Source organism: Girardinichthys multiradiatus, chromosome 8 (genome assembly GCF_021462225.1).
Source record: "Girardinichthys multiradiatus isolate DD_20200921_A chromosome 8, DD_fGirMul_XY1, whole genome shotgun sequence".
NCBI classification, from domain to species: domain Eukaryota; kingdom Metazoa; phylum Chordata; class Actinopteri; order Cyprinodontiformes; family Goodeidae; genus Girardinichthys; species Girardinichthys multiradiatus.
Window position 1 is genome coordinate 42,502,249 of NC_061801.1, and position 22,959 is coordinate 42,525,207.

The following is a 22,959-nucleotide window of genomic DNA, read 5'->3' on the forward strand; positions in this document are numbered from 1 at the left end:
ATCGTGCTTCCGAGCCAGATCGGGTGGTGACGATGCACGCTTAGCCGAGACGTAGACCGAGGGCGCAAAGGGGGTGGAGCCTAAGACCACACTACGCACTCGAACCCATCAAGGGTGGAAGTACGAGTATTGGGACAGAATATTGTTATGTACAGTCCAGATCAGACCCACCACCAGGGGGCGAACAAGTGTTATGTCACAGAGTATGCAGGAGAACAACTAAGGCTAACAGCATGGACAGACTGAGAACCTCACAGTACGGAACGCCAAAGTGCTCAAAAAAGTGACATTATGAAATAAATGACCATGGGGAGAAATCACCCTTATAAAATAAAAGCTGACTTTTTGAAATAAAAGCTGACTTTTAAAAAAGGACATTTTGAAATAAAAAATCTGCTGGAATTATATAAAAAATAGCCTCAACAATAATTTTAATTATTAGGTAAAAATTCTATATGAAAATTCTTTTATATTATAAAGCTGATTTTTAATGGAAAATGAAATATATTTCATAATAATGAGCTGAGAATTTTATAGACATTCAGTTATTTCATTATCACATTATGTTTATCTATTGTTTATTGATATAGATACGCATTTCATAATGTTTCATTTATTTATTTAACTTTTAGCATTTCAGCGTTTCGTACCACAGACGTTACATCTGGATTCTAATAACCTGTCAAAAACATGCAAATCGTGGAAGGACGAGTTTGAACTGTATATCGGATTAACTGTGGCCGAGGATGACAAGAAAAAGAAAGTCAGACTCTCCAGTTATGTGGTTGGTGAGAGTGGCAGAGAGCTACTGGAAACATTAATGGGAGAGACAGCGTGGTCTGACTGAAAGATAAAGGACAATACTGTAAAGTTTGATAACTGCTGCAGTCCTACAGTGAACGAGACAGTGGAGCGGGACAAATTCTTCACATGAAATGAAGGTACCAGTGAATCCATTGATGGTTATGTTACTGAGATCAAGTTACTTGCGAAGACATGCAATTTTGGGGCTTTGAGAGACTCATTTGTGACAGGATCGTATGTTGGATTAACAGCAGCAACATGCGAGAGAACGTTGTTGTTACATTCAGCTTTGCAGAGCTGCTGAGTTGTCAGTGGAAAACTGCAAGACAATAGCAGAACATGCAGTGGAAGAAGTTCATGCAGTCCAAGGAGTTTCACGTTGTTATGGATGTATAATTCTATGGCTTTTTCTAATCATCTCTTTGCTGCCCTGATTAAATATCTCTGCCCTTGTTGCTTATCTGCAGCACCGCTCACTGCTACAGCTGACACAACATAACTGTTGACATCACATAAGACACAACACATAGTCAAGGATAAACTGATACAAGAGGATGAAACCCTTTAGGAGGGTTAAGAACAGGCTTAGATAAAAGCAGGACTCACGCTCCATTCTTTGCTCCTCTCAGTTCTTCCCTAAGATGGGCTGAGGGAGGCCCGGTACCGAAGGTGAATGTCACTCTGTATCTGTTCAGTTGTATACTCTGTACACTGATCATTTTGGCATTAAATCTTGATTTTATACTGAACCATTTCTCATTATTTCACAAGGTAAATACTTTGATGGTTTTACTGGTTGGGTCTCGGAACTGGAGAGAAACGGACCCGGTGGTGCATGGAGGGAAAAAGGGTACAGGCCCTTGTGTGCAATAACGTCTCAAGCAGAAGGATAACAGCTTGGATTGCAAGTTCTGTGGCAACTTGCACGGGAGGAGAAAACAAAAATGTCAAATTAACAGTGTGGTTAAGACAACCACTTTGCAGCTTAGTGTAGAGCTTGCACTGAACTGAACCATAGAAGAAATCTGTGCACAAGGTTACTGAATGGGAAAGTGAATATGAGGACATATTTGTGTTAGAGATTTAACAGAAAGTAAAAATGCAAATGTTGTTGACTCTAACAAAGGTAAATACATTGATTTGTTTGCAGGCATGGTCCTAGGAAAGATATAGTAAAATTTCAGATTAATGGTGGAGCTACGTGTGATGTACTCGTACTCGTCATCTTCCGCTTTATCCGGGACTGCGTCGTGGGGCAGCAGATGGATGGCCGAGCTCCTCACCCTATCTCTAAGGGAGTGCCCTGTCACCCTCCGGAAGAAGCTCATTTCAGCCGCTTGTATCCGGGATCTCGTTCTTTTAGTCATGACCCAAAGTTCATGGCCATAGGTGAGGAATGCAACGTAGGCGGACCGGTAAATCGAGAGCTTCGCTTTTTGGCTCAGCTCTCTCTTCACCACAACGGACCGGCACAGCGCCCCCATTACTGTGGCAGCTGCACCGATCCGTCCGGAAATGGAAATACTATCCATGAAAGTCATAAACAGGACCGGTGACAAAGGGCAGCCCTGAAGGAGTCCAACACACAAAGGTAACAGGTCCAACTTATTGTCGGCATTGTGGACCAAACTCCTGCTCCGCTTGAACAAAGACCGGATGGCCCCTAGTAAAGGGCCCCCGATTCCATACTCCTGGAGCACCCCACACAGGGCATCACGAGGGACACAGCTGAATGCTTTCTCCAGGTCCACAAAACACATGTGGACCGGTTGGGCAAACTCCCATGGACCCTTGAGTACCCTGTAGAGGGTATAGAGCTGGTCCAGTGTTTCATAGCCGGGACGAAAACCACACTGCTCCTCCTGAAGCCGAGGTTCGACTATCGGTCGGACTCTCCTCTCCAATACCCTGGCGTAGGCCTTACCAGGGAGGCTGAGGAGTGTGATCCCCCTGTAGTTGGAACACACCCTCCGGTCCCCCTTCTTATAAAGGGGGACCACCACCCCAGTCTGCCAATCCAGAGGCACTGTCCCCGACCGCCGCGCAATGTTGAAGAGGCGTGTCAACCATGACAGCCCAACAACATCCAGAGACTTGAGGTACTCAGGGCGGATCTCATCCACCCCCGAAGCCTTGCCACCGCGGAGCTTTTTAACCACCTCGGTGACTTCAGCCTGGGTGATGAAAGAGTCCAACCCCGAGTCCCCAGCCTCTGTTTCCACCAGGGAATGCGTGATGGCAGGATTGAGGAGATCCTCGAAGGACTTCTTCCACTGCCCGATAATGTCCCCAGTTGAGGTCAGCAGCTCCCCACCCCCACTATAAACAGTGTTGGCAAAGCACTGCTTCCCCCTCCTGAGGCGCCGGACGGTTTGCCAGAATCGCTTCGAGGCCAACCGGTAGTCCTTCTCCGTGGCCTCATCGAACTCCTCCAGGCCTGAGTTTTTGGCTCTGCCACAGCCCAGACCATAGCATGCTTGGCCTACATGTAATGTTTTGCCTATTAACATGCTAAACACAGATGCTAAGCTTGAGGACACAAAGACTGTGTTAGTGATGTACAATGAAAGCAAAGTGAAGCCAATGGGTAAATGTAAAATTAACTTACGACACCCTTAAACAAAAAACTGCACCAGTTACACTTTCATGTTGCTGACAGAGATTGCACAGTACCACTGATGTGTAAAAAAACCAGTGAGGCTATGAAACTCATAAAGGTGCACTATGAAAACCTTATGGATATTGACAGGATTGTGACAACAGAGGGTGAAGCGAAAGGACGATGGACACTGGAACAAAGACAGACTTTGCAGATGTGTTCACAGGAGAAGGGTGCCTGAAGGGAGAATACAAAATGGAGAGTGTGAAACCTGTTCATGCCACGATGAAGCTGCTGAAAGAGGAGCTACATGACCTGGAGCACAGAGGCATTATCACACCGGTGGACTGTAGTATGGACTGGATCACTAGCATAGTGGTTGTACAAAAGCCATTTGCATTGATCAAAAGCCTCTTAATAAGGCACCCAAGTGCAGTCACTACCAACCTTTGAGGATGCACTCCCAGAGACGATTAAAGCTTAAGTGTTCACAGTATGTGACATCAAAAGCATTTTTTGGCATGTTGCGCTCGAGGAGAAATTCAGCTATCTGACTACATTCTCAACTCCATTTGGCCTTTACAGATGGCTAAGAATGCCCATGGGAATAAGTCCAGCGCCCGAGGTTTTCAAGTGAAAATAGATCCAAGCACTGGATGGTTACCTGGTCTGTACATTATCGCTGATGATGTGCTTATTACAGGTCAGGGTGAGACTGAGGAAGCAGCAGAACAAGACCATAATGTAAAGTTGAAACAGTTCCTGGAACAATGCAGAGAAAAGAACAATAAACTGAACCCACAAAAGTTCAAGCTGAGACAAAGTGAGTGCACATATATAGGACACCACCTAGCAGCAAATGGACTGAAAATTGATCCAAACAAGGCTCATGCCATTAAACACATGCTAAGACCTACGGATACGAAAGCGGTACAGAGACTGTGGTGTGGTATACTATTTGGCAAGTTTGGCCCTCACCTTTCAGACCAGTGGGAGGTGACAGAGCAGCATGACAATGCTTTTGTGACCCTAAAAAGTCTGTTGCAGATGCTGTTGTCCTGAAGTACTACTGCCCAGAGAAGGACCTGGTAGTGCACTGTGATGCACAGGTTTGGGAGCAGCACTTATGCAGAAGGGTAAATGGACTGAACTTATATAGCGCTTTTCCAGTCATACAGACCGCTCAAAGCGCTTTACAGTATGGTTTCCGACAAAACCATTGTACTGAATCAGCCATCTGTGCATTATTGGCAAACATTGTGCAGTCACTCGATAAAGGAAACATCATGGGTGCAGTATTCCTGGACTTAAAGAAGGCATTTGATACCGCAGTCGTCTTATTTAAAAATTATCATCTTTTCACATCAGGAACTATCATGGCTCAAGTCAAATTTGCAGGGCTGATAACAATGTGTAGTTATTGACCATGTTGATTCTGCCCCATGTAAAATTAAAACCGGAATCCCTCAGGGAACCATACTGGGGCCTATTGTCTTTAGCAAATATATCTGGATGAATTGCTTGAAGCGTGTCCTGAAGTCGGCCTTCAGATGTACGCTGATGACATTGTGATTTATGTGCTTGGTAAAACCCCTTCAGCTATCAGCAGCACATTCACCAAAAGTCTGGAGAAAGTGTCCGATTGGTTAAACAAATCCTGTTTAACATTAAACTTAAAGAAAACCAAACCTACATGTTTCTCTATACAAAGACTAGACAACAAACGATTTGAACATTAAAATTCAGTTTTCAATTCAGTTTATTTATATAGCATCAATTCACAACACGTCGTCTCAAGGCACTTCACTAAAGTCAGGTTCATACATTCCAAAATGAATGGAGAAGTCATTGAACAGGTAGAGAAAGAAAAATATTCAGGAGTAATATTAGATCCTCAGTTAAATTTTGAAGGTCACAATAAAAGCATTGTAAGAACAATGAAGGCGATTATGAACTGTTTCAGAATGATAGGAGCTGTCTGACATATGAATGTGTTCAAGTCTTTTTGAATACAGTGATCCTGTCACATCTGTCGTACTGCACTGCTGTTTGAGCTCAGACCAGTCCATCTACCTTCAGACCAGTCCATCTACCTTAAAGCCTATTGGAAGGTTGTATAATCGGGCCTTAAACATTTTTGAGAAAAAGCCCATTCAATTTAATCACTGTTACATTTTAAGTAAATATAAATTTTCTAATTTTGTGAATTTTGTTAATTTCAGCTAAATAAAGTTGATTTTTAAATGTTTAATTAGACCTGAGCCACTTTGTAAATTTGTTAACAGACTGGAAACTTCCAGACCAACCAGAGCTGCTACATTTGGAAGTTCCATTTTGTAAAACATCTTTTGCTAAAAATGTATTTTCTATGAAAGAAACCAACCTGTGGAATGGCCTTCCCGCTAATATTAAGACTTTGACTAGACTGTCCACTTTCAAAAAACAAACAAAATCCTGGCTCATACTGCGGCAGCAGTGTGGTCATATGAAATGCATAACTGTATATATGAGGCGTACACTTGTTTGATCTTGAGTGAATGTGTTAATTTTATTACAATGATTTTATTAGTACTAACTGGTTTCTGGACATTTCTGATTGCATTTATTGTAATTGGTTTTACTTTTTATTTAGTTTAACTGTTAAAAGCCCTTCAAGGGGTCTCAGAGCTCAGCTGAAGCTCAAATAGAGACTGTTAATATGGTGCAACACTTCCCCATTTCATGTGACAGTCTGAGCCAGATCAGGAAAGCTACAAAATATGATGATACGTTACAAACTGTGAGCTCATGGTGATATTTGCAGGTCAGAGGATGACAGACAACACAAAGAGACCTTAAATCCACACAATGTGCCAAGCAGACCATGAGCCAAAGCTGCTGTTGACCTATTTCAGTTTGACAACAGGAATTACCATGTAACAGTGGACTATTATTCTAACTTTTGGGAAATACACTTTTTGCCTGACAATAAGTCTACTACTTTGATAAAAAAGCCAAAAGCACATTTTGCTCGATACAGCACACCAAACACAGTAGTTTCAATGGACGTCAACATTCATCCCAAGAGTTCCAAATATTCAACCAGCTGTGGGAGTTTGAATACAAACCTTGTCTCCAGGGTACCCAGAGAGCAATGGGAAAACTGAGTCTGCTGTTAAAACTGCAAAGAGACTGTGTAACATGTAAGCAGCCAATTATGCCTGGAAATATATAAAATATATGAACACATAACGCTTGACGTCTCAAAATGTGATGCTGATTAAATAATTGCTTTCACTGATTCCTGCAGTCCTGTGAAATCCTTAAATTAGTCTTATTCTGTGACTAGAGAACACCAGTAAACTGTACAGTAACAGTCTCATTGCAACAGTAACATTCCTACAGCAGGACATACTGTAAAGGATTTTCTGTCACCAAAAAGCCGTCGTTGGCATAAAAACAAAGTACAGTCATGTCATGCCAGCGATGTGCAGGATGACAATATTATCGAGATAAATTATTGACTGTGGTGAAAACAGTAATGCTCAGAAATATATTCATCCAGAAAACGATAGGACATCTAATCGTGGTCTGATCACCCTCTACTGATATAGATTTCTAGAGAGTATTTGTACTCCAACATCTCCAGGATCTTCCAGAAAAGATCATTTCTTATACTGTCGTTGTTACAGATCTAGGCTTGAAAGTAGACCAAACCCAGGGTTAGTTCAATGCAAGGGTAACTTGACTCAGGGTAATGATTACCTAGCTTTCTGAAACCAAAAACCCAGGGTATGCACATACTTACCCCAGAACTTGCTCAGAGTTCTTACTAACCCTGCTTTCTGAAAATGAGCCCAGTTCTCAGACTGCAGGTTTACTGATGGTTCCTAGTCTCTAGAAGTAGAATGGGAGGCAGATCCTTTAGTTATCAGGCTCCTCTCCTGTGGAACCAGCTCCCAGTTTTAGTCCGTGAGGCAGACACCCTGTCTACTTTTAAGGCTAGGCTTAAAACTTTCCTTTTTGATAAAGCTTATAGTTAGAGTGGCTTAGTTTATCCTGAGCTATCTCTGTAGTTATGCTGCTATAGGCTTAGGCTGCTGGAGGACATAATGACCACTTTCACTCTCTTCGCTACATTCTCATACTACTCTCCAATTTTGCATTATTTGCTGTTATTTCAGCTTTTAACTTTATGTTCTCTCTTTTCTCTTCCTAGAAGCTACACCTGGCCTGACTCTGTGTCTACCTGTGGCACCTTCATGGAGGGGAACATTGTACAAGCTTCTGCTGGCAACAATTTAATGATGTTTTCTGGGGAAAACGTAATGGTCAGACAAGACAAAGACCGAACTGTTTGAACACGATGATAAGACAGATGTTTGGAGGAGTCAATGTGACCTAACAGCACTGTACCACCTGTCCAGCATAGTGGTGGTTGCATCATGCTGTGGGGCTGTTTGGCTACCAGTGATAGGGTGCATTGTAGAAACTGGAGAGGATGCAGCCCATTTTATTCTCTCACATGTGATCAGGAAGGATGAAATATTGTTTCAGTGAAGACAAGCTTTAGAACGCTCTGGTGAGCCGGGTTTGGATCCAGAATGCTCAGCAGAAATGAGAAGATTTAAAACCTGTAACACCCTGAAAGAAGTCCCACTGTGGTTAAAGAAGGTTCCTGCTTCAATTTACAAGAACAGGATACTGGAGCCCAGTTTAATTACCAGGCCCGGCCCGTCTTTTGTTGAGTAAAAGGTGGTTGGAAGCTTGAGGCCCGACTTACTATGAAGATAAAATAAAAGTAAAATAAATTGATAATAAAAGAAAAATACTTCGTTTTAGGAACATATTAATAATTCATTGAAAGTATCATTGTAGAAAGTTACAAAAAGAGTCCATCTACGTTGGCTCCGTTTATTGGAGGGACAAACTCACACCATTCTTGAGCTACAGTCAGGGGCCACATTATTCCAAGGGCCACAAATGGCTCCCAGACCACACTTTGGACACCCCTGGTCTCAGGTAAAAAAAATGTGTTCTCTTTGTAAAACACCAAGTTTTGAAACTTTAGGCAGATCCCTGAAGACCACAGCATGTTGGCCAGGTTGATAAGGCGAGGATTAGGGTCGGTACCAGGGACTTTTGCTTTCGGTTATTTATTTGGGTTTATCTTGTGTGAATAGAAAGTTCCTGAGCTAGGAAGAGTAATTAGGTTGTCATAACATCTGCTCTTCTTTGCTTGGAAGGTTTTTTTCTTAAAAGGGATGAGGGACTCATCACTGGATGTCGTGGATCTTTGAGCATGAAGTTTGAGAACCCAGCAGAACCTAAACCTGCAGCTTGGATAAACACAAAACGACTCCAGATGTTTCCATTTAATCAATAATTTAAATTTTATTCAACCAGATTTTCCACAGAAACAGAACCCTTCACATTTTCTTCCCCAGCTTCACAGAAAAAAAGAAATTTACAAAAATACATTTCCCAGAATTCCCCAGTTCACCAAAAACAACAATAAATCTGACACACGCTCACAAGGAGAACAGTAACATAGCGTCTCCATGGAAACACACACATTCAACACACGTGTTCCCGTAGCAACAAGAGGCTTCAGTGTTTCTGACCTTAGATGGCTTTTATTGTGAAAGACCCTGCCCTCCTGCTGTTCCAGCTTGCTGATCCCTCCAGGTCTCAGCTCATTGGTCGCAGCTTCGTCACTCGATCTGCACGCGGAACGCGCTGATCTCCATCGGATGCAGCACAGCGACACGCTGCGCCTGGTGGGCGGAGTCAGGCTCGTCATGGTCACGGAGCAGAGTGAAGCCGGACCGCCGGAGCGAGCGGAACCGAAGAGGAGAGAAGAGGTCGTCCAGGTTCATCTGCAGGGGGACACACAAACAAAATTAATAAGCAAAAGATCAATAAAAAACAAACCATAAACCAAATAAATCTGAAGAGCAAACATTTCTGCATGCTCACCTCCTCATCTTCACTCCATGTGCACATCGGAACCGGTTCGGGGGCGGAGTTACAATCGAAACCCTTCCTGTGGAGGAGGAGGGCCACTTCCTGTGATGGACTTCCAGCTTCCTGTTTGCAAACAGCGAATTAGAACAAAATAGCTTAAAGATCAGAAGATTGAAATGTTGGACCTGTGGTGAGGAAACTCTTCAGATCTGAACTCCAGTGAGAACCTGTGGTCAGGTCTCCAAGAGCAGGCGGAGAAACAACAAACTGGGATCAACTCCAGTCTCCCAAGAAGAACATCAGTCAGGATTTGTGTCTGCAAGCTTATATCCAGCAGGTCAGAGACAATTCCAGAAGTCAAGAAGAATTATCAGTGCCGAGAATATTGACAGGTAGCAGAAACCTGATGGATCGGATAATAAAAGCTATGAACCTGATGATCATTTATGAGCAGCAAATGCATCACTGTGCAGCTCTGCTGTGAGGAAATTTCAAACAGAGTGAGACCTCCTCTTTCCACCTGACCGAAACAGTAACTCATCAATAAGGAGTAACAGAGGATCTGATCCTGCACAGGATGGTCAGAGGGTTCATTGGACCAGGAGGAGACTTCTATTAGTTCTGCAGAGCAACAGCGCCCTCTTCTGTGTACCTCACTTACTACAGTCCCTTTAAAAATAAAATTTGGTTTCAGGTTTGTTCAGATTGAACGACAGTTAAACATCTAACAGAGGAATAGATGTTCGCTGCTAATTAGCAGTATTCCAGTTGTGTTTAGAATAATAGCAGAGAGTTTAAAACATGAGTAAAGATCAGAATCCTTAGAAGAGTTTCTACTTCCGTTCATCTGGGACAACTGCTCATTATCTTCTAAATCAAACCAAGAAGAAAAATGAATCCATCTGCTAATCACCTTACAGAAAATATAGAAACAATAACACTGGTTCAACATAATAGCAGTGTCTGTATAGTTCTTCACAAGCTCAAATATTTACTGTTTAAACAGAAAAATCTTTAGGATTTATCCTTCCTTAAATTACTACGCTCATATTTAGCTGTAGAACCACAGGTTCTAAGAACTGCTTCAGATCTATGTTGCATGGAGTCTCTTTCAATCAATTATTCAATTACAGACTCAAGAGAATGGATATAATGAATGTTGGTTCTGCTGGTTTTCTATGACTCCACTACACCTGCTAGTAAATATTAACCATGTGGTGATATGATTTCTACCAAGACCATACATTGATCTGGTTGGTCTAGCTGGACTCTGTTATTTTGAACCCAACTGTGTTCCTCAGGGATCAGTGCCGGGATTTGACTCCTTAAACCCTGGAACCATAAGTTTCAATCTAAGAATCTAACCTTTCTGTCAGGCGTGATCAGGTTTAAACGAGACTCCATCTGGATCAATAAACGTTTTTCTGAATTCTGCAGCTGATTGGTAATAATCTGTATTGTTACAAATTCCAGCTGCAGTGGAGGGGACACAGGAAGTGACCTCAGCTGTCACCTGTGGGTCCTCCAGCGTCCTCAGATTCAACAAGTGCACGTCACACGGCAGAGACGAGCGTAGCGGCTGGAAGGGGCGGAGCTTCGGGAGCTGTTCCTCACTCAGGGCTACCATGGTGATGGGAGGGTGGCAGAGGGAGAGAGAGGCCAGGTGGGCGAGCAGAGACAGGTGTTCCACTGAGGCTCCGCCCATTTCCTGTTGGATTAAAAAGAGATTTTATAATCAAGAAGCAGAGCTGAAATATCAGGTTGTCCTTATTGCTGATTGTGGTTCTTATTGTCAGTTAGACATGTCGTAAATGAAGAGGGTCAGAGTTGGTTTGTTAAAGGTCCTGTCAGAATAAATGGTTTCATCAGCAACCTGCAGAGTGTGTGTCTATGCTTGTATGTCAGTGGTTTTCAGTCCTGGTCCTCTGGGCCCAACGTTTTTCATGTTTTAGATGTGTCTCTGCATCATCTCCTCAGCATCCATCAGGTGCTGCACAAGCCTGTTAATCAGCCATTTAATTAAGTCAGGTGTGCAGCAGCAACAGCGAAACCCCTAAAACATGCAGGACGGAGGCTTCTGAGGACCAGGGTTGAGAACCACTGATGCATGTGGGATGAGTAAATGGATCTGTACGTTCATGTTGTTGCCTGTTACCATGGTAGCCTATTTCAATTGATCACTGAAAAGTTTCAGTTGTTCACACCCCAAGAACCCTGAGACCAACAGTAGCTCCTAGTGACTTCAGTCTAAGAAACCTTAGAATTTCTCGCGTTCTCAGATTATTCTTAGTGTTTCCTTGGTGAGATAAAAGTTATTCATGAAGCATCTGAGGCCTTGAGAACATAAACTTCTAGAACAATCATACAATTATTAATATAGAGATAAGATTAATGTATCATCCCCCTAGAGGGAAATTAAATAGTTTCACTAGCAGAACAGGTTAAAGGTCAACCTCTAGTAAGGTGATATTAGGAAGGATCAATAAACAATAGAAACAATAATAAATAACCATGAAGGAAAAGTGAATGAAATTACAAACAATATAGAGGAAAATTATTAAAATATCTGCAGACGGTAAAATGTTTTAAAAATAAAAAATATGGAAAAAAATTGGAAATGTATAAATACATAAATAGAAAGTGTCTCCAACAGTCCAATAATCTGAGCTCTATATCCAGAGCAGGAAGATATAAATGAGGTGAATCTGCTGTATTGTTCATGATGATGTCAGCAGTCTAAATGATCATCTCCAACATCTGTGGAGAAGTTCTCTGGTGCTGCTATCTCCTCTCTAGCTTCTGAATGCAGCAGGAACCAGAGCTGCTCACATTCCAGGCTGGTGCTGAAAGCAGAGGGAACGACACATTGATCTACTGGGAATGTCTGTTGGTTCCCACCGTGATCCCAGAACCAAATCTACCTTTAACACTCCTCTCTTCTCCTCCACCAGCAGGCTCTGCTCCTCTGTTCACTTCGCTTTTCTCCACCTTTTTTCCTCAGAATTTTAATGTTAACATGAAATTAATATGAAATGGATGCAGTATGAAAACGACCAGCATGGAGGATAAACATAATGACAAGCAAACCAGAATAATGATGAGCATGTAAATAAGCTATGTTCAAACATGTTGATGCCATAGGACAATTAATTTTTATCATCATGATTGAAACATTTCTGAATCCAGTCTAAACTGTATCATCGGTTCATTTCTCCACTGATTACTGGGAGCACGTTTGTTTTATTGTAACAACCAATCACAGCGTCACCCCTAGCAACAAGGTCAACCACCCCCTAGCAACGAGGTCAACCACCCCTAGCAACGAAGTTAACCACCCCTAGCAACAAGGTCAACCACCCCTAGCAACGAAGTCAACCACCCCTAGCAACAAGGTCAACCACTCCTAGCAACAAAGTCAACCACCCCTAGCTAGCAACGAGGTCAACCACCCCCTAGCAACGAGGTCAACTACCCCTAGCAACAAGGTCAACCATCCCTAGCAACGAAGTCAACCACCCCTAGCAATGAGGTCAACCACCCCTAGCAACGAAGTCAACCACCCCTAGCAACGAAGTCAACCACCCTTAGCAACAAAGTCAACCACCCCTAGCAACGAAGTCAACCACCCCTAGCAACAATGTCAACCATCCCTAGCAACGAAGTCAACCACCCCTAGCAACGAGGTCAACCACCCCTAGCAACGAAGTCAACCACACCTCCTCACTAAGAGGAATATCTGTTGTCTCCTCCTCAGACTCGCTCTCAGCAGAGAACTGAATCACCCTGAAGCTAGGACACCTTGGCAGGAATGTTTAGGATAAGATAGGAGCACTGATGTGGAGAAAGGTTGAGACAGGACACATGAAAAAACATAAACTTGAATATATAAGCCCCGCCCCCTCACCTTGGCCTCGCCCTTGTGGTCCTCCAGCAGCAGGTGGTAGAGATTTGCCGTCAGCTTGTTGTCTGTGACACCCTGACCGAGGCCGCGGTTATCGTCCTGCTGCAGCCGCCGGTCCAACACCAGCTCCAGCTCACCTGATCAGGTACGCAAGGAGGTGAGACAGGTACACAGTGCCAACAATTAGCTGAGGCGCTCCTGTTTCATAACTGGGCTTTAATATATTGGGCACATTTTCTACCTTCAATATTTAAAGCGGGTCACGGCTGGGAGCATTTATCTACCGGTTCTACCAAGTTATGCTGAAATCATTCAGGCTTTCATTTTACTTCTGGACCTGATTTATATTAAACTTAAATAAATAGATCTGATCAGTAACACTTCAATGTGCCCTCATGGTGCAGCGAGGTAAGTCTCTGGTACGGTTGACCTGGGTAGTAACACTTCATGTTCATGTGTTCCATGAACATGTTGCTTAGTTTATCAGGGAGGGAGTCTTCTTCCCTCCCTGATGGTTGGAGTAAGGGGGAGTCAGGTTTAGCCTAAACCGGCTCATTTATGGTTGAGGTGCAAACACACCCTCCATTTCTGCTACCTGTATGACCCCTTCTCTTCTCCAATGGTTATAATCAGTCTGACAGAGAGAGGTATCCCAATCCTTGTGGTTTTTAGTATAACAATGACCATCAGTGGGACCCTTTGTGAGGTTCCTTGAGACGACATTGTTGTAAATAAGCGCCGTTTAACTAAATAATCTGAACTGAAACTATCTGTGTAGTTATGCTGCTATAGGCTTAGGCTGCTGGAGGACATAATGACCACTTTCACCCTCTTCACTACATTCTCACACTACTCTCCAATTTTACATTATTTGCTGTTATTTCAGCTTTTAACTTTGTTCTCTCATTTCTCTTCCTAGAAGCTACACCTGGCCTGACTCTGTGTCTACCTGTGACACCTTTCTGGAGAGGGGAAACGTCCGAGCCTCTGCTGGCAACAACTTAATGCTCACCTTCTACAGATGATCCACATGGCCCTGTCTTTTAGTGTTTAACCCTTTCTCTCTCCTAGACATGGCTACTGACTGAGCTTCTACTGTAACTAACTCTATGTTCTCTCTTTCAGACTCTAACCTTGAAAACTGGATCAGAGTTTATCTGTTCTTTCTTTCTAGATGAAACGACTAAAGGAGCTACATCCATTAACATTTACTTTTCCTTCCCATAGAAAGTACTCCTGGATCAGTGCTTCTTTGTTCTCTTTGTGTCTCTGCTCTGTTCTCTCTAACCTCCAGTCGGTCGTGGCAGATGGCCGCTCACACTGAGCCTGGTTCTGGTTCTGCTGGAGGTTTCTTCCTGTTAAAAGGGAGTTTTTCCTCTCCACTGTCGCTACATGCTTGCTCAGTATGAGGGATTGCTGCAAAGTCAACACCAGTGATTGTCCACTGTCTCTACATGCTCATCCAGGAGGAGTGAATGCTGCAAGTCACTGACTGGATGCAATCTGCTGGGTTTCCTTAGATAGAAAAACTTTTTATCCAATTTGAATAAATAACTGAATCTGACTGAACTGTTCAATGGTTACAATTAATAGGAATGATTGAACCTGACTGTTGTGAAGAACCTTGAGACGACATGTGTTGTGAATTGGTGCTATATAAATAAACTGAATTGAATGTATAATTTACTGCTGCAGCTGCTGGATTCAAGGATTTTTATTGTCATACCTGCTCACATTAACATGTTAAGGCACAAAATGTGGACTCAGGTCCCGGTTAAAAAGCCTAAAATTCAAGTTAAAAAAAAAACATATTATGCTAAATATAGCAATAAATAGCAATCAGTAAAATCTATGCAGCAAAGAGCAGAAAAAGAAATATACTCAGTTAAATAGTGAAGCTGAAATTACCTTGGCAAAGTACTAAATCCACATGTAAAGCATGAGGTAGTCTGTAATGTTGCACCTATAGGTGAGGGAAATATTGCACCTTTGGTGGGTGAAGTGTTTAGAGCAGGTCAGAGTGTAGCTCGAGTTCAACAGTTTCTGAGCCTGGTGGTCTCGCTCTGAATGCTCCTCAGCCGCCTGACTGAGGGGAGGGGCTGAAACAGTCTGTGTGCAGGATGGGTGGAGTGCTTTGTGATGCGGAGGTCAGAGGTGGTGGGAAGACTCCCTACAGTCCTCTGTGCAGCCTTTACCCCCCTAAGCAGAGCCTTCCTGTCTGTATTATTTGTTTTTTATATTTTAACACATTTCTAGAAAAATAGTTTTCCGGCAAATGGAGTTGTTGGAAAATTCTGAAGGTGAAGTCCAAAGTGGATAACTCAGAAGCTGCTACAGAAATCAGGATGAACTCCTTACCTCTCACTTAAGCAACGTGTGCTGAAGAGATCTCCATATTTTCAAAGGATTGATATTCAGTAAGGAAGAAACTGAGCAGTTCAAAGGTTATGGAGGTAAAATAGTCTAACATGAGACAATAACTAATAACTGAATCATGCATTTCCTTCCAAATCACATAGGAAGAGAACTCGTAGCCAATCAGAAGTGTATATTGATGTAAATATGTCAAGCAGTCCAAATATAGACTTCCTTTTTCCCGTCTGAGAGACGGAAAGCTTGTTAAGTTGCCAAGTTTCAACAGTGACTTTAGTCAAAGTGATGTTTTTTATCAAGAAAAGGGTACAACAGCAGTCTGTTATTTTGGTAAGAGAAACTCAAACAGCAAAACTAAAGGTGTAAATCCAGCTGAAGTGGACAGAAGAACAAAGACTCTCTGTAGATAAACGCTTGAAATGCAGAGGTGTGTCTTGTCCTAGAGAGCGACAGCTTTCCACCTTTAAGTTCTCTGCCACAGATTCTGGTTCAGAGACGGATTGTTTTTGTCTCTGAACCAAATCTTCCACCGGGTACTGCACCAGGACTAACCTGATCGCAGCGATGCCACCGCCTGGCTCTGAGCCGACAGCAGCGAAAGACGACTCGTTGAGTCCTGAAGGAACGATGACGATGTCATTGGGTAAAAGTTAGCCTGCAGGGGGAGCTTCTCCAGGGTGCGGCGCTGCTGCATCTGCATCAGTGAACAGTCAGCTGTCAATAACCTGGCAATAATCCATAAATTATCAATATAGCCCAACAGTGACATCCCAGTAAGGAAGCTCTGATTGGTCAGACTGACTGCATGCCAATATTAAAGCCGATAAATAAAAAAACTGTAAAAACCTGGAAACCGTTGAGGTCGGTATAGAAACGGTTGCCGCTCGTGACGTCACTCATGATTCGCATGACCAGCTCCCTGTTGGTCTCTGACCTGATGTCAACTGTGTTAGAAATTTCCAGGGATTTCCCAGCATGCCCTGCAAAAAACAGGAGGCTCTTATTGTGAAAAGTCTGAGAAAAACTAAACAATACGGAAAGTTTCTTTATGTTTATAAACAGTGATACCATCCAGGTGGTAGAGTCGGACTGTGTGTGTGAAGTGTGGGAAACAGGAAGTGATGTCAGAGAAGATCGGCCCTCTGGTTACTCGGACCAGGGGGGGCTCAGAAGATGAGTAGGCCTGCAGTGAGCGAGAGACATTCACCATGAATCAGAGGACAGAAAGAGAGCGAGAGAGTCCTGGTCTGATGACTGTGGCTCACCTGAGGCCCCTCCACCCCTGGCAGGAACAAGTACGCTCCACTCTTATCCCCTGAAGTTCTTGTTCCATACCACAGGAACTGGACCTGGACCTGACGGACCAGACCAGACTGCAGCCGGAGCTTCTGTTTTCCAAAATAAAAACATCAACATTGTGATTATGTGGTTTTATACCACCATCATATTAACTGCAGGCTTTTCTCCTGGTTCAGTGATGTTATTTAATTTTTTTGAAACGCATGTCAGGACCTCTTGCTTTGATCAGGATTTTATTTTGAAGGATCTGACCTGCAACAGGCCAGTTTCCGGGGAGTTCCACATCTGAAGGTGCTTGTTGCTAAGTGACAGAGGTGTGTTGGCTTCAGTTCCATCGAGCTGGGACATCTGGAAGTGCTCAGAGTGGACAGTTGGTGGGTTGCCATGACGATGAATAGTGTAGCGAGCCCGAGGGGTGGAGCCAGCAGGGGCTTTGATCACATGATACACAATAAGTGACAGAGGAGGAAGTTCAGCAGCGAAGGAGAGCTGGAGGAAAGGAATGGAGGAGGTTAAAGAGAGCTGCTATGATCTATAAATCCATCAATGAGTTACTCATCACCTGGAAGGCTTCTGCAGACACTTTGCTTGGCTCCACCCACACAGCCGAGATCTGAGCTGCTATTGGTCGACCTGTTTCTGCATCAGCAATATGAGCATCTGGAGAGTTGACAACAAGGCTGATGACAGTAGTACGGTGCTGCTCCGTTGGGTTAAAAAGAATCAATGATCTGCAAAAAACAACAATAATCAATACCTGACCCTAACATCTCCCAAATGGGGCTAATCTAATGTGATGTTATCAAACCCTGCTCTGCCTCTTCACCTGGGCTCATCACTGAGTGTCAGTGTTGTCTTCTGAGGCAGAGCATCCTGTGCTGAGATCACATCATCCTGAAAGATGTTGACAACATCAGAAACAGTAAAAACACTTCATTTGGTCAATTCAGGTGAGCTCACATTGATTCAGGTGAGAACAGATGGGTTAGGTGAGGACCCAGAGTAGCCACAAGACTCCAGCACAAAGTAAAACACTTGAAAACTGGAAAAATCATAATATTTCAGATGATTGTGTTGTCATTATAAAAACCAATCTTAAATTAAAAAGATCAAGAAAAGGTTAGGTCACCATTTGCAAGAAGGATTTTAATTGGTCTTTGTGGTACTGGCCCTTGTCCAACAGGAGCAGCCAGTGGGCGGAGCTCAGCAGCACCTGCCGCAGGTTCAGGATGGCATGAAACAACCTGTAAAAACCAACATTCAGTCATATTGTTTTTCAAAATGTAACATGTCAATCAACAGAATATGTGTAGGTCCTTCTAGTAATGGCAACCACCTAACCAGTCAAAGCCAGGATAAGAACATAAAAAACAAAAGTTTAGCAGTGTCTCTACAGGCTCACGTTGTAAGTAAACGTTACAAAAGCCCAACAACAAACTAAAAATGGCAACAGAATAAAAACATGCTAACAAAAAGCTACAATACGTTAACGATAGATTAAAAACAAGAAAAAAGCATGCTACCCATAGGCTAAATACGTGCAGAGATCAGGCTAACAATGTTACCACAGGCTCACATCATAAAACAGGTTACAAACAGAGCAACAATAGGCTAAACGTGCAAACAACAGGCGAACAATATAACGTGAGGCTAACAGCTAAAAACATGCTAACAAGTCAAAACATGCCAACTATAAGCTAACACAATAGGCTAACAATGATACAACAAGCATAAAACAAACAAGCTAACATCTTAAGACCAAATTGCCAGAGCTCTCAAGTTTAATGAAAAGGTCAGAGTGAGGTCATGTCTGCTGGTGTTGAGGGAACTACAGATTATAGACGTTTTGGACACAGCTGCGCCTCTACTTCACTCTGTTCTCCCAGCTGTTTTATTAAGAAAAAAGTCAAATTTTACATCCTCCTTGCTACAAATTACCACAAATATAAATGTTGATAACTGTTTAATCTAAGGACAGATTTAGTCAAATGCATAAATTCAATTTATGCATTTGATCCAAAAAGCAGAAGCTTTTGAAATTAATGAGGCTTCAGTGCGACAAAAACTTTTACTTTATAGAAATGTACTTTTGTTTATCTTGCTGACAACTGAAATGTAAAACATCGCTGATTCTGATAGTTGTTAGGGGAATGTGTGACCTAAGTGGAGCCTAACTCAGACGGTTACCAACAGAAATCCAGTGTTTTAATGCTGAAAATGTTTTTCTCCACAACAGAAAGAGAAGAAAGGCAGCTGTGAGATTTTTAAGCTTGCTTTGAGGTTCAAGCCCTTTCCTTTTCAGCGTCAGGATGGTCACATGTTGATAACAGCCGCTACAAAATGTATCCCTCTGCATTTCAGGGGACATTCATTTGTCAGTGTTCACATTATATTTTCTATACTCTGAAGTGTCAGAACGTTAGTTCAGGAACACTATTTTTAACTCAAAAAGTTTTTATATTCAGCCATATTCATGTTTTGGGTTAAGGTATGTATCTTTATGGAAGTCTATAATTTTGAGTTCCAAAAAACAATTAAGATTTCTTTCAACTGGCTGAATCAATAATAGTTGATAACAGTTTGCTAAAATTGTATCTCTGTTCACCAGTTAAACTGTTGAAAATATTTCTCCTGATTTCTGACTAAAAACCTAAAAACCTGGGTCTGGTTTGGTGATCTCCTTCCTCATCTATTTTTGCAGCTCAGAGTTGAGGGCGAGCTGTTTTCGTCTTCGTCCTTCTTCGACGTCTTCCGCTTATCTGGGACCGGGTAGCGGGGGAAGCAGACTCAGCAGAGACACCCAGACGTCCCTCTCCCCAGACACCTCCTCCAGCTCCTCCGGGGGGAGCCCAAGGCGTTCCCAGGCCAGCCGAGAGACATAGTCCCTCCAGCGTGTCCTGGACCTCCTCCTGGTGGGACGTGCCTGGAACACCTCCCGAGGAAGGCGTCCAGGAGGCATCCGGTATAGATGCCCGAGCCACCTCAACTGGCTCCTCTCCATCTGGAGGAGCAGCGGCTCTACTCCGAGCTCCTCACCCTATCTCTAAGGGAGTGCCCGGCCACCCTATGGAGGAAGCTCATTTCTGCCGCTTGTATCCGGGATCTCGTTCTTTCGGTCATGACCCAATGTTCATGGTCATAGGTGAGGGTAGGAACGTAGACCGACCGGTAAATTGAGAGCTTTGCTTTTCAGCTCAGTTCTCTCTTCACCACAACGGACCGGCACAGCGCCACCATTACTGTGGCAGCCGCACCAATCCGTCTGTCGATCTCCCGCTCCATTCTTCCCTCACTCGTGAACAAGACCCCGAGATACTTAAACTCCTCCACTTGAGGCAGGAACTCCCCTCCAACCTGAAGAGGACAAGCCACCCTTTTTATATGTTTCAGTAAATTAGTGGCGTTGCCACAGCAGCGAATGACTTTTCTGCACACATCAAGTGGCAGTATCCTTATCAGCTGCAGTGAATAACGTCCACAAAGCGCCGCTGTCTCTCCTCCAACATGAGCCGCTGTCAGGGCTCTCTCCCTGCGGAGCAGGGAGGGGACAGGCAGGGAGCAGCAGAGAGAGACGCTGCGCTCCGAGGAATTTGGTGGAGGCATAGAAGAGAATCTGAAACTAACGATCTCACCATGTTAATATTGATCCGATACCGATCCCGAGTTGGCATCGATATTTTGGACCGATCCGCCCACCTCTAGCTGTGTTATTTTCCAGCGTGAGGAATGTCGTGTGGTGTGTGAAGTCAGGAAAATGCGTGTGTCTCACGTTCATTGCATAAGGCTTGAGAGCTCTGATATTGCAAAAATCAAAAGCAAGCTAAAACATCCCAACAGCAAGTCAACATCTTACAGTTGGCTCAAATATCCTAACAATGTTACAATAACGGAAAAATTGCTAACACAACAGGGTAAAATATGTTAACAACATGCTTACATTGTTAGAACAGGCTAAAAAATGGAAATAACATTGTAACAATGCAAGCGCAGGATAGCAACAAAATATGCTAATGCCGAGCTAACTAGAACGCTAAAGGCTGACAATATTTTAAAACATAACATAAGGGCAAACATGTTAAAACAGGTTAACAACAGGCTAACCATGTTATATCATTCAATAACAGGCTGGTGACACTTTACCAAAAGACTTACAACACAGCAAACAACGTTTGAATATGGGGAAAACATTACATGCTAGCCCCAGGCAAACCGGAAGTTAACAAGATTACTCTTCAAAAAGTATCAACCAGCAAAGACCTAACATATTAAAACTGACAGTAACCAGACAATAACACATTAACAGCAGCCATAAACAAGCTAACAAGTAACAACAGGCTGACAAAGTCATCACATGCAAACAAAAAGCTAAAAACATGCTAATAGGCTAACGGCAGGCTAACAAGGTTACAATAAGCTAAGAACTGGCCAACAAAGTAGCAGAAGACTAATAGCATGCCAACATCAGGCTGACTAGGGCAATATAATATATGGAACAATATGGCTACAACATGCTAACAACAGAAAATAATTAGTGAAGTAAATAAAAAATGAATAATAATAATGGAAGTTAATTCTGAAAGCTAAAGCTAACTGAATGGGTGTGATGAAGGTTAATTCTAAAAGCTTACAGCTGATATTAATTGGGGAATTACCTCTTAGCATTTTCCATGTCGACAGCATCTTCAATAGAGAGTGTGGAGGGAAAAATAAGACCAAAACAGGCTAATGCTAAAATAGGCTACACAAAACAATGCCAGAAAAAAATCTTCAAGGAGCCATTCATCAGTAAACACCAAATATATTTTTAACAATACAGATTTACATTGCAAACAGGATAGGCAAAAAGCTTTACTCATAGCCAACATGCTAATTTCATTTTCATCTTCATTCATACTTTTTGTTAGGTTTAAAAAACATAATTGTGTAAATTATGTTTTAAGCTTATTAAGATAGCAACTTAAAAATATAATTTACAAGCAACAGTTGTCAAAAAGTGTCTTAATCAAACCTTTATCTGTTTTGTGAGACCACAGCACTGTGGAAAAGTTCTGATTTCAAATGATTTGAACTGAATTGGAGTACAGTACATACCAACTAGATATGACATGTGTTTGGATCTTGGTTTTCATTTTTATAGCAAATTACAGTACTTCAATCAGCCTTACTATTGGTTTTTAAAGTGCTTCATAAATAAAGTGGTATGGTAAATTGAACTGAACTGTCAGTGTAGATCATTTAATCTAAGAATAATTAAAGGCTGGTTTTACATGTTCTAGTTCATTGATTGCAAACAACAGATTCATTTTATCAGCTGATTTTATTTAAGCTCCACCCTAGAAAAAAAGTTTTACTGTGATTATTTTAAGGAATCTTTAAACACTTGTCTTAAGCCTCTTTATGTTTTCTTATAAAAACGGCTCACTGACTGGAATAGAAAGTGGTCACCTGATGCCGTAGTCGATCACCACAGGGTCACGACCAGTTCCTGAGATGGCGTCATGGTGCTGGAAGAGCCCTAGGCTCCGTCTCCCCTCTGTCAGACGTTGATAATGTTCACGGGCAGGAAAACCTTCAACCAAACGACCATCTTTACGGAAACGACGCATTTCAGCCAACGTGAGAGTGTAAAGGATTTCAGTCGCTCTGAAGAATGGAGGTAGGCAAAACAGGTGAGTTTGCCTTGCCTGAGGACTCCATGGACCTGCGATTTGTCAGGACACAGGTACGACTGACACCCACCTGAGCATGGACTCCAAGGTTCTGTCCAGTCGTTTGTAGAATGGCCGTGATGTGAAGTATCCGCTCCAGTAATGATCGTCTCGGTCGGCGTATGTGAAGAAGTCTCCACGGAGTGTAGGCAGAGTTGTTCCTGCTGTGTTCAGCCGCTGATGAAGAGCAGCAAAGTAATCTGACAGAGTCCCAAAACGAGCCTAAAACCACACCACAGAAATAGGAACGGACAGGGTAATCCTTCCAGACACATCACAGAGCACAAAGACTTCTGACAAAGACTTTCTTTAAGCCCAGCCCACTCCCT

General features: G+C 42.8%; 1 protein-coding gene across 5 annotated transcripts in view; it reads right to left on the reverse strand.

The window, feature by feature from the left end:
- Positions 1 to 8,750: 8,750 nt before the first annotated feature.
- Positions 8,751 to 22,959, reverse strand: part of man2a1 (mannosidase, alpha, class 2A, member 1) — a 29,454-nt gene continuing 15,245 nt past the window's right edge. For all 5 annotated transcript variants that reach the window (XM_047372889.1, XM_047372888.1, XM_047372891.1 and 2 more), the window contains 14 exons: positions 22,662 to 22,852; positions 22,368 to 22,565; positions 18,052 to 18,166; positions 17,749 to 17,816; positions 17,485 to 17,653; positions 17,175 to 17,411; positions 16,889 to 17,011; positions 16,692 to 16,806; positions 16,470 to 16,603; positions 16,176 to 16,317; positions 13,254 to 13,387; positions 10,863 to 11,057; positions 9,362 to 9,472; positions 8,751 to 9,261 (listed from right to left, as the gene is read on the reverse strand). In XM_047372889.1, coding sequence (XP_047228845.1) covers positions 9,097 to 9,261; positions 9,362 to 9,472; positions 10,863 to 11,057; positions 13,254 to 13,387; positions 16,176 to 16,317; positions 16,470 to 16,603; positions 16,692 to 16,806; positions 16,889 to 17,011; positions 17,175 to 17,411; positions 17,485 to 17,653; positions 17,749 to 17,816; positions 18,052 to 18,166; positions 22,368 to 22,565; positions 22,662 to 22,852 — 2,097 coding nt within the window. In that variant the 3' untranslated portion in view covers positions 8,751 to 9,096. The remainder of the gene's footprint in view (positions 9,262 to 9,361; positions 9,473 to 10,862; positions 11,058 to 13,253; positions 13,388 to 16,175; positions 16,318 to 16,469; positions 16,604 to 16,691; positions 16,807 to 16,888; positions 17,012 to 17,174; positions 17,412 to 17,484; positions 17,654 to 17,748; positions 17,817 to 18,051; positions 18,167 to 22,367; positions 22,566 to 22,661; positions 22,853 to 22,959) is intronic.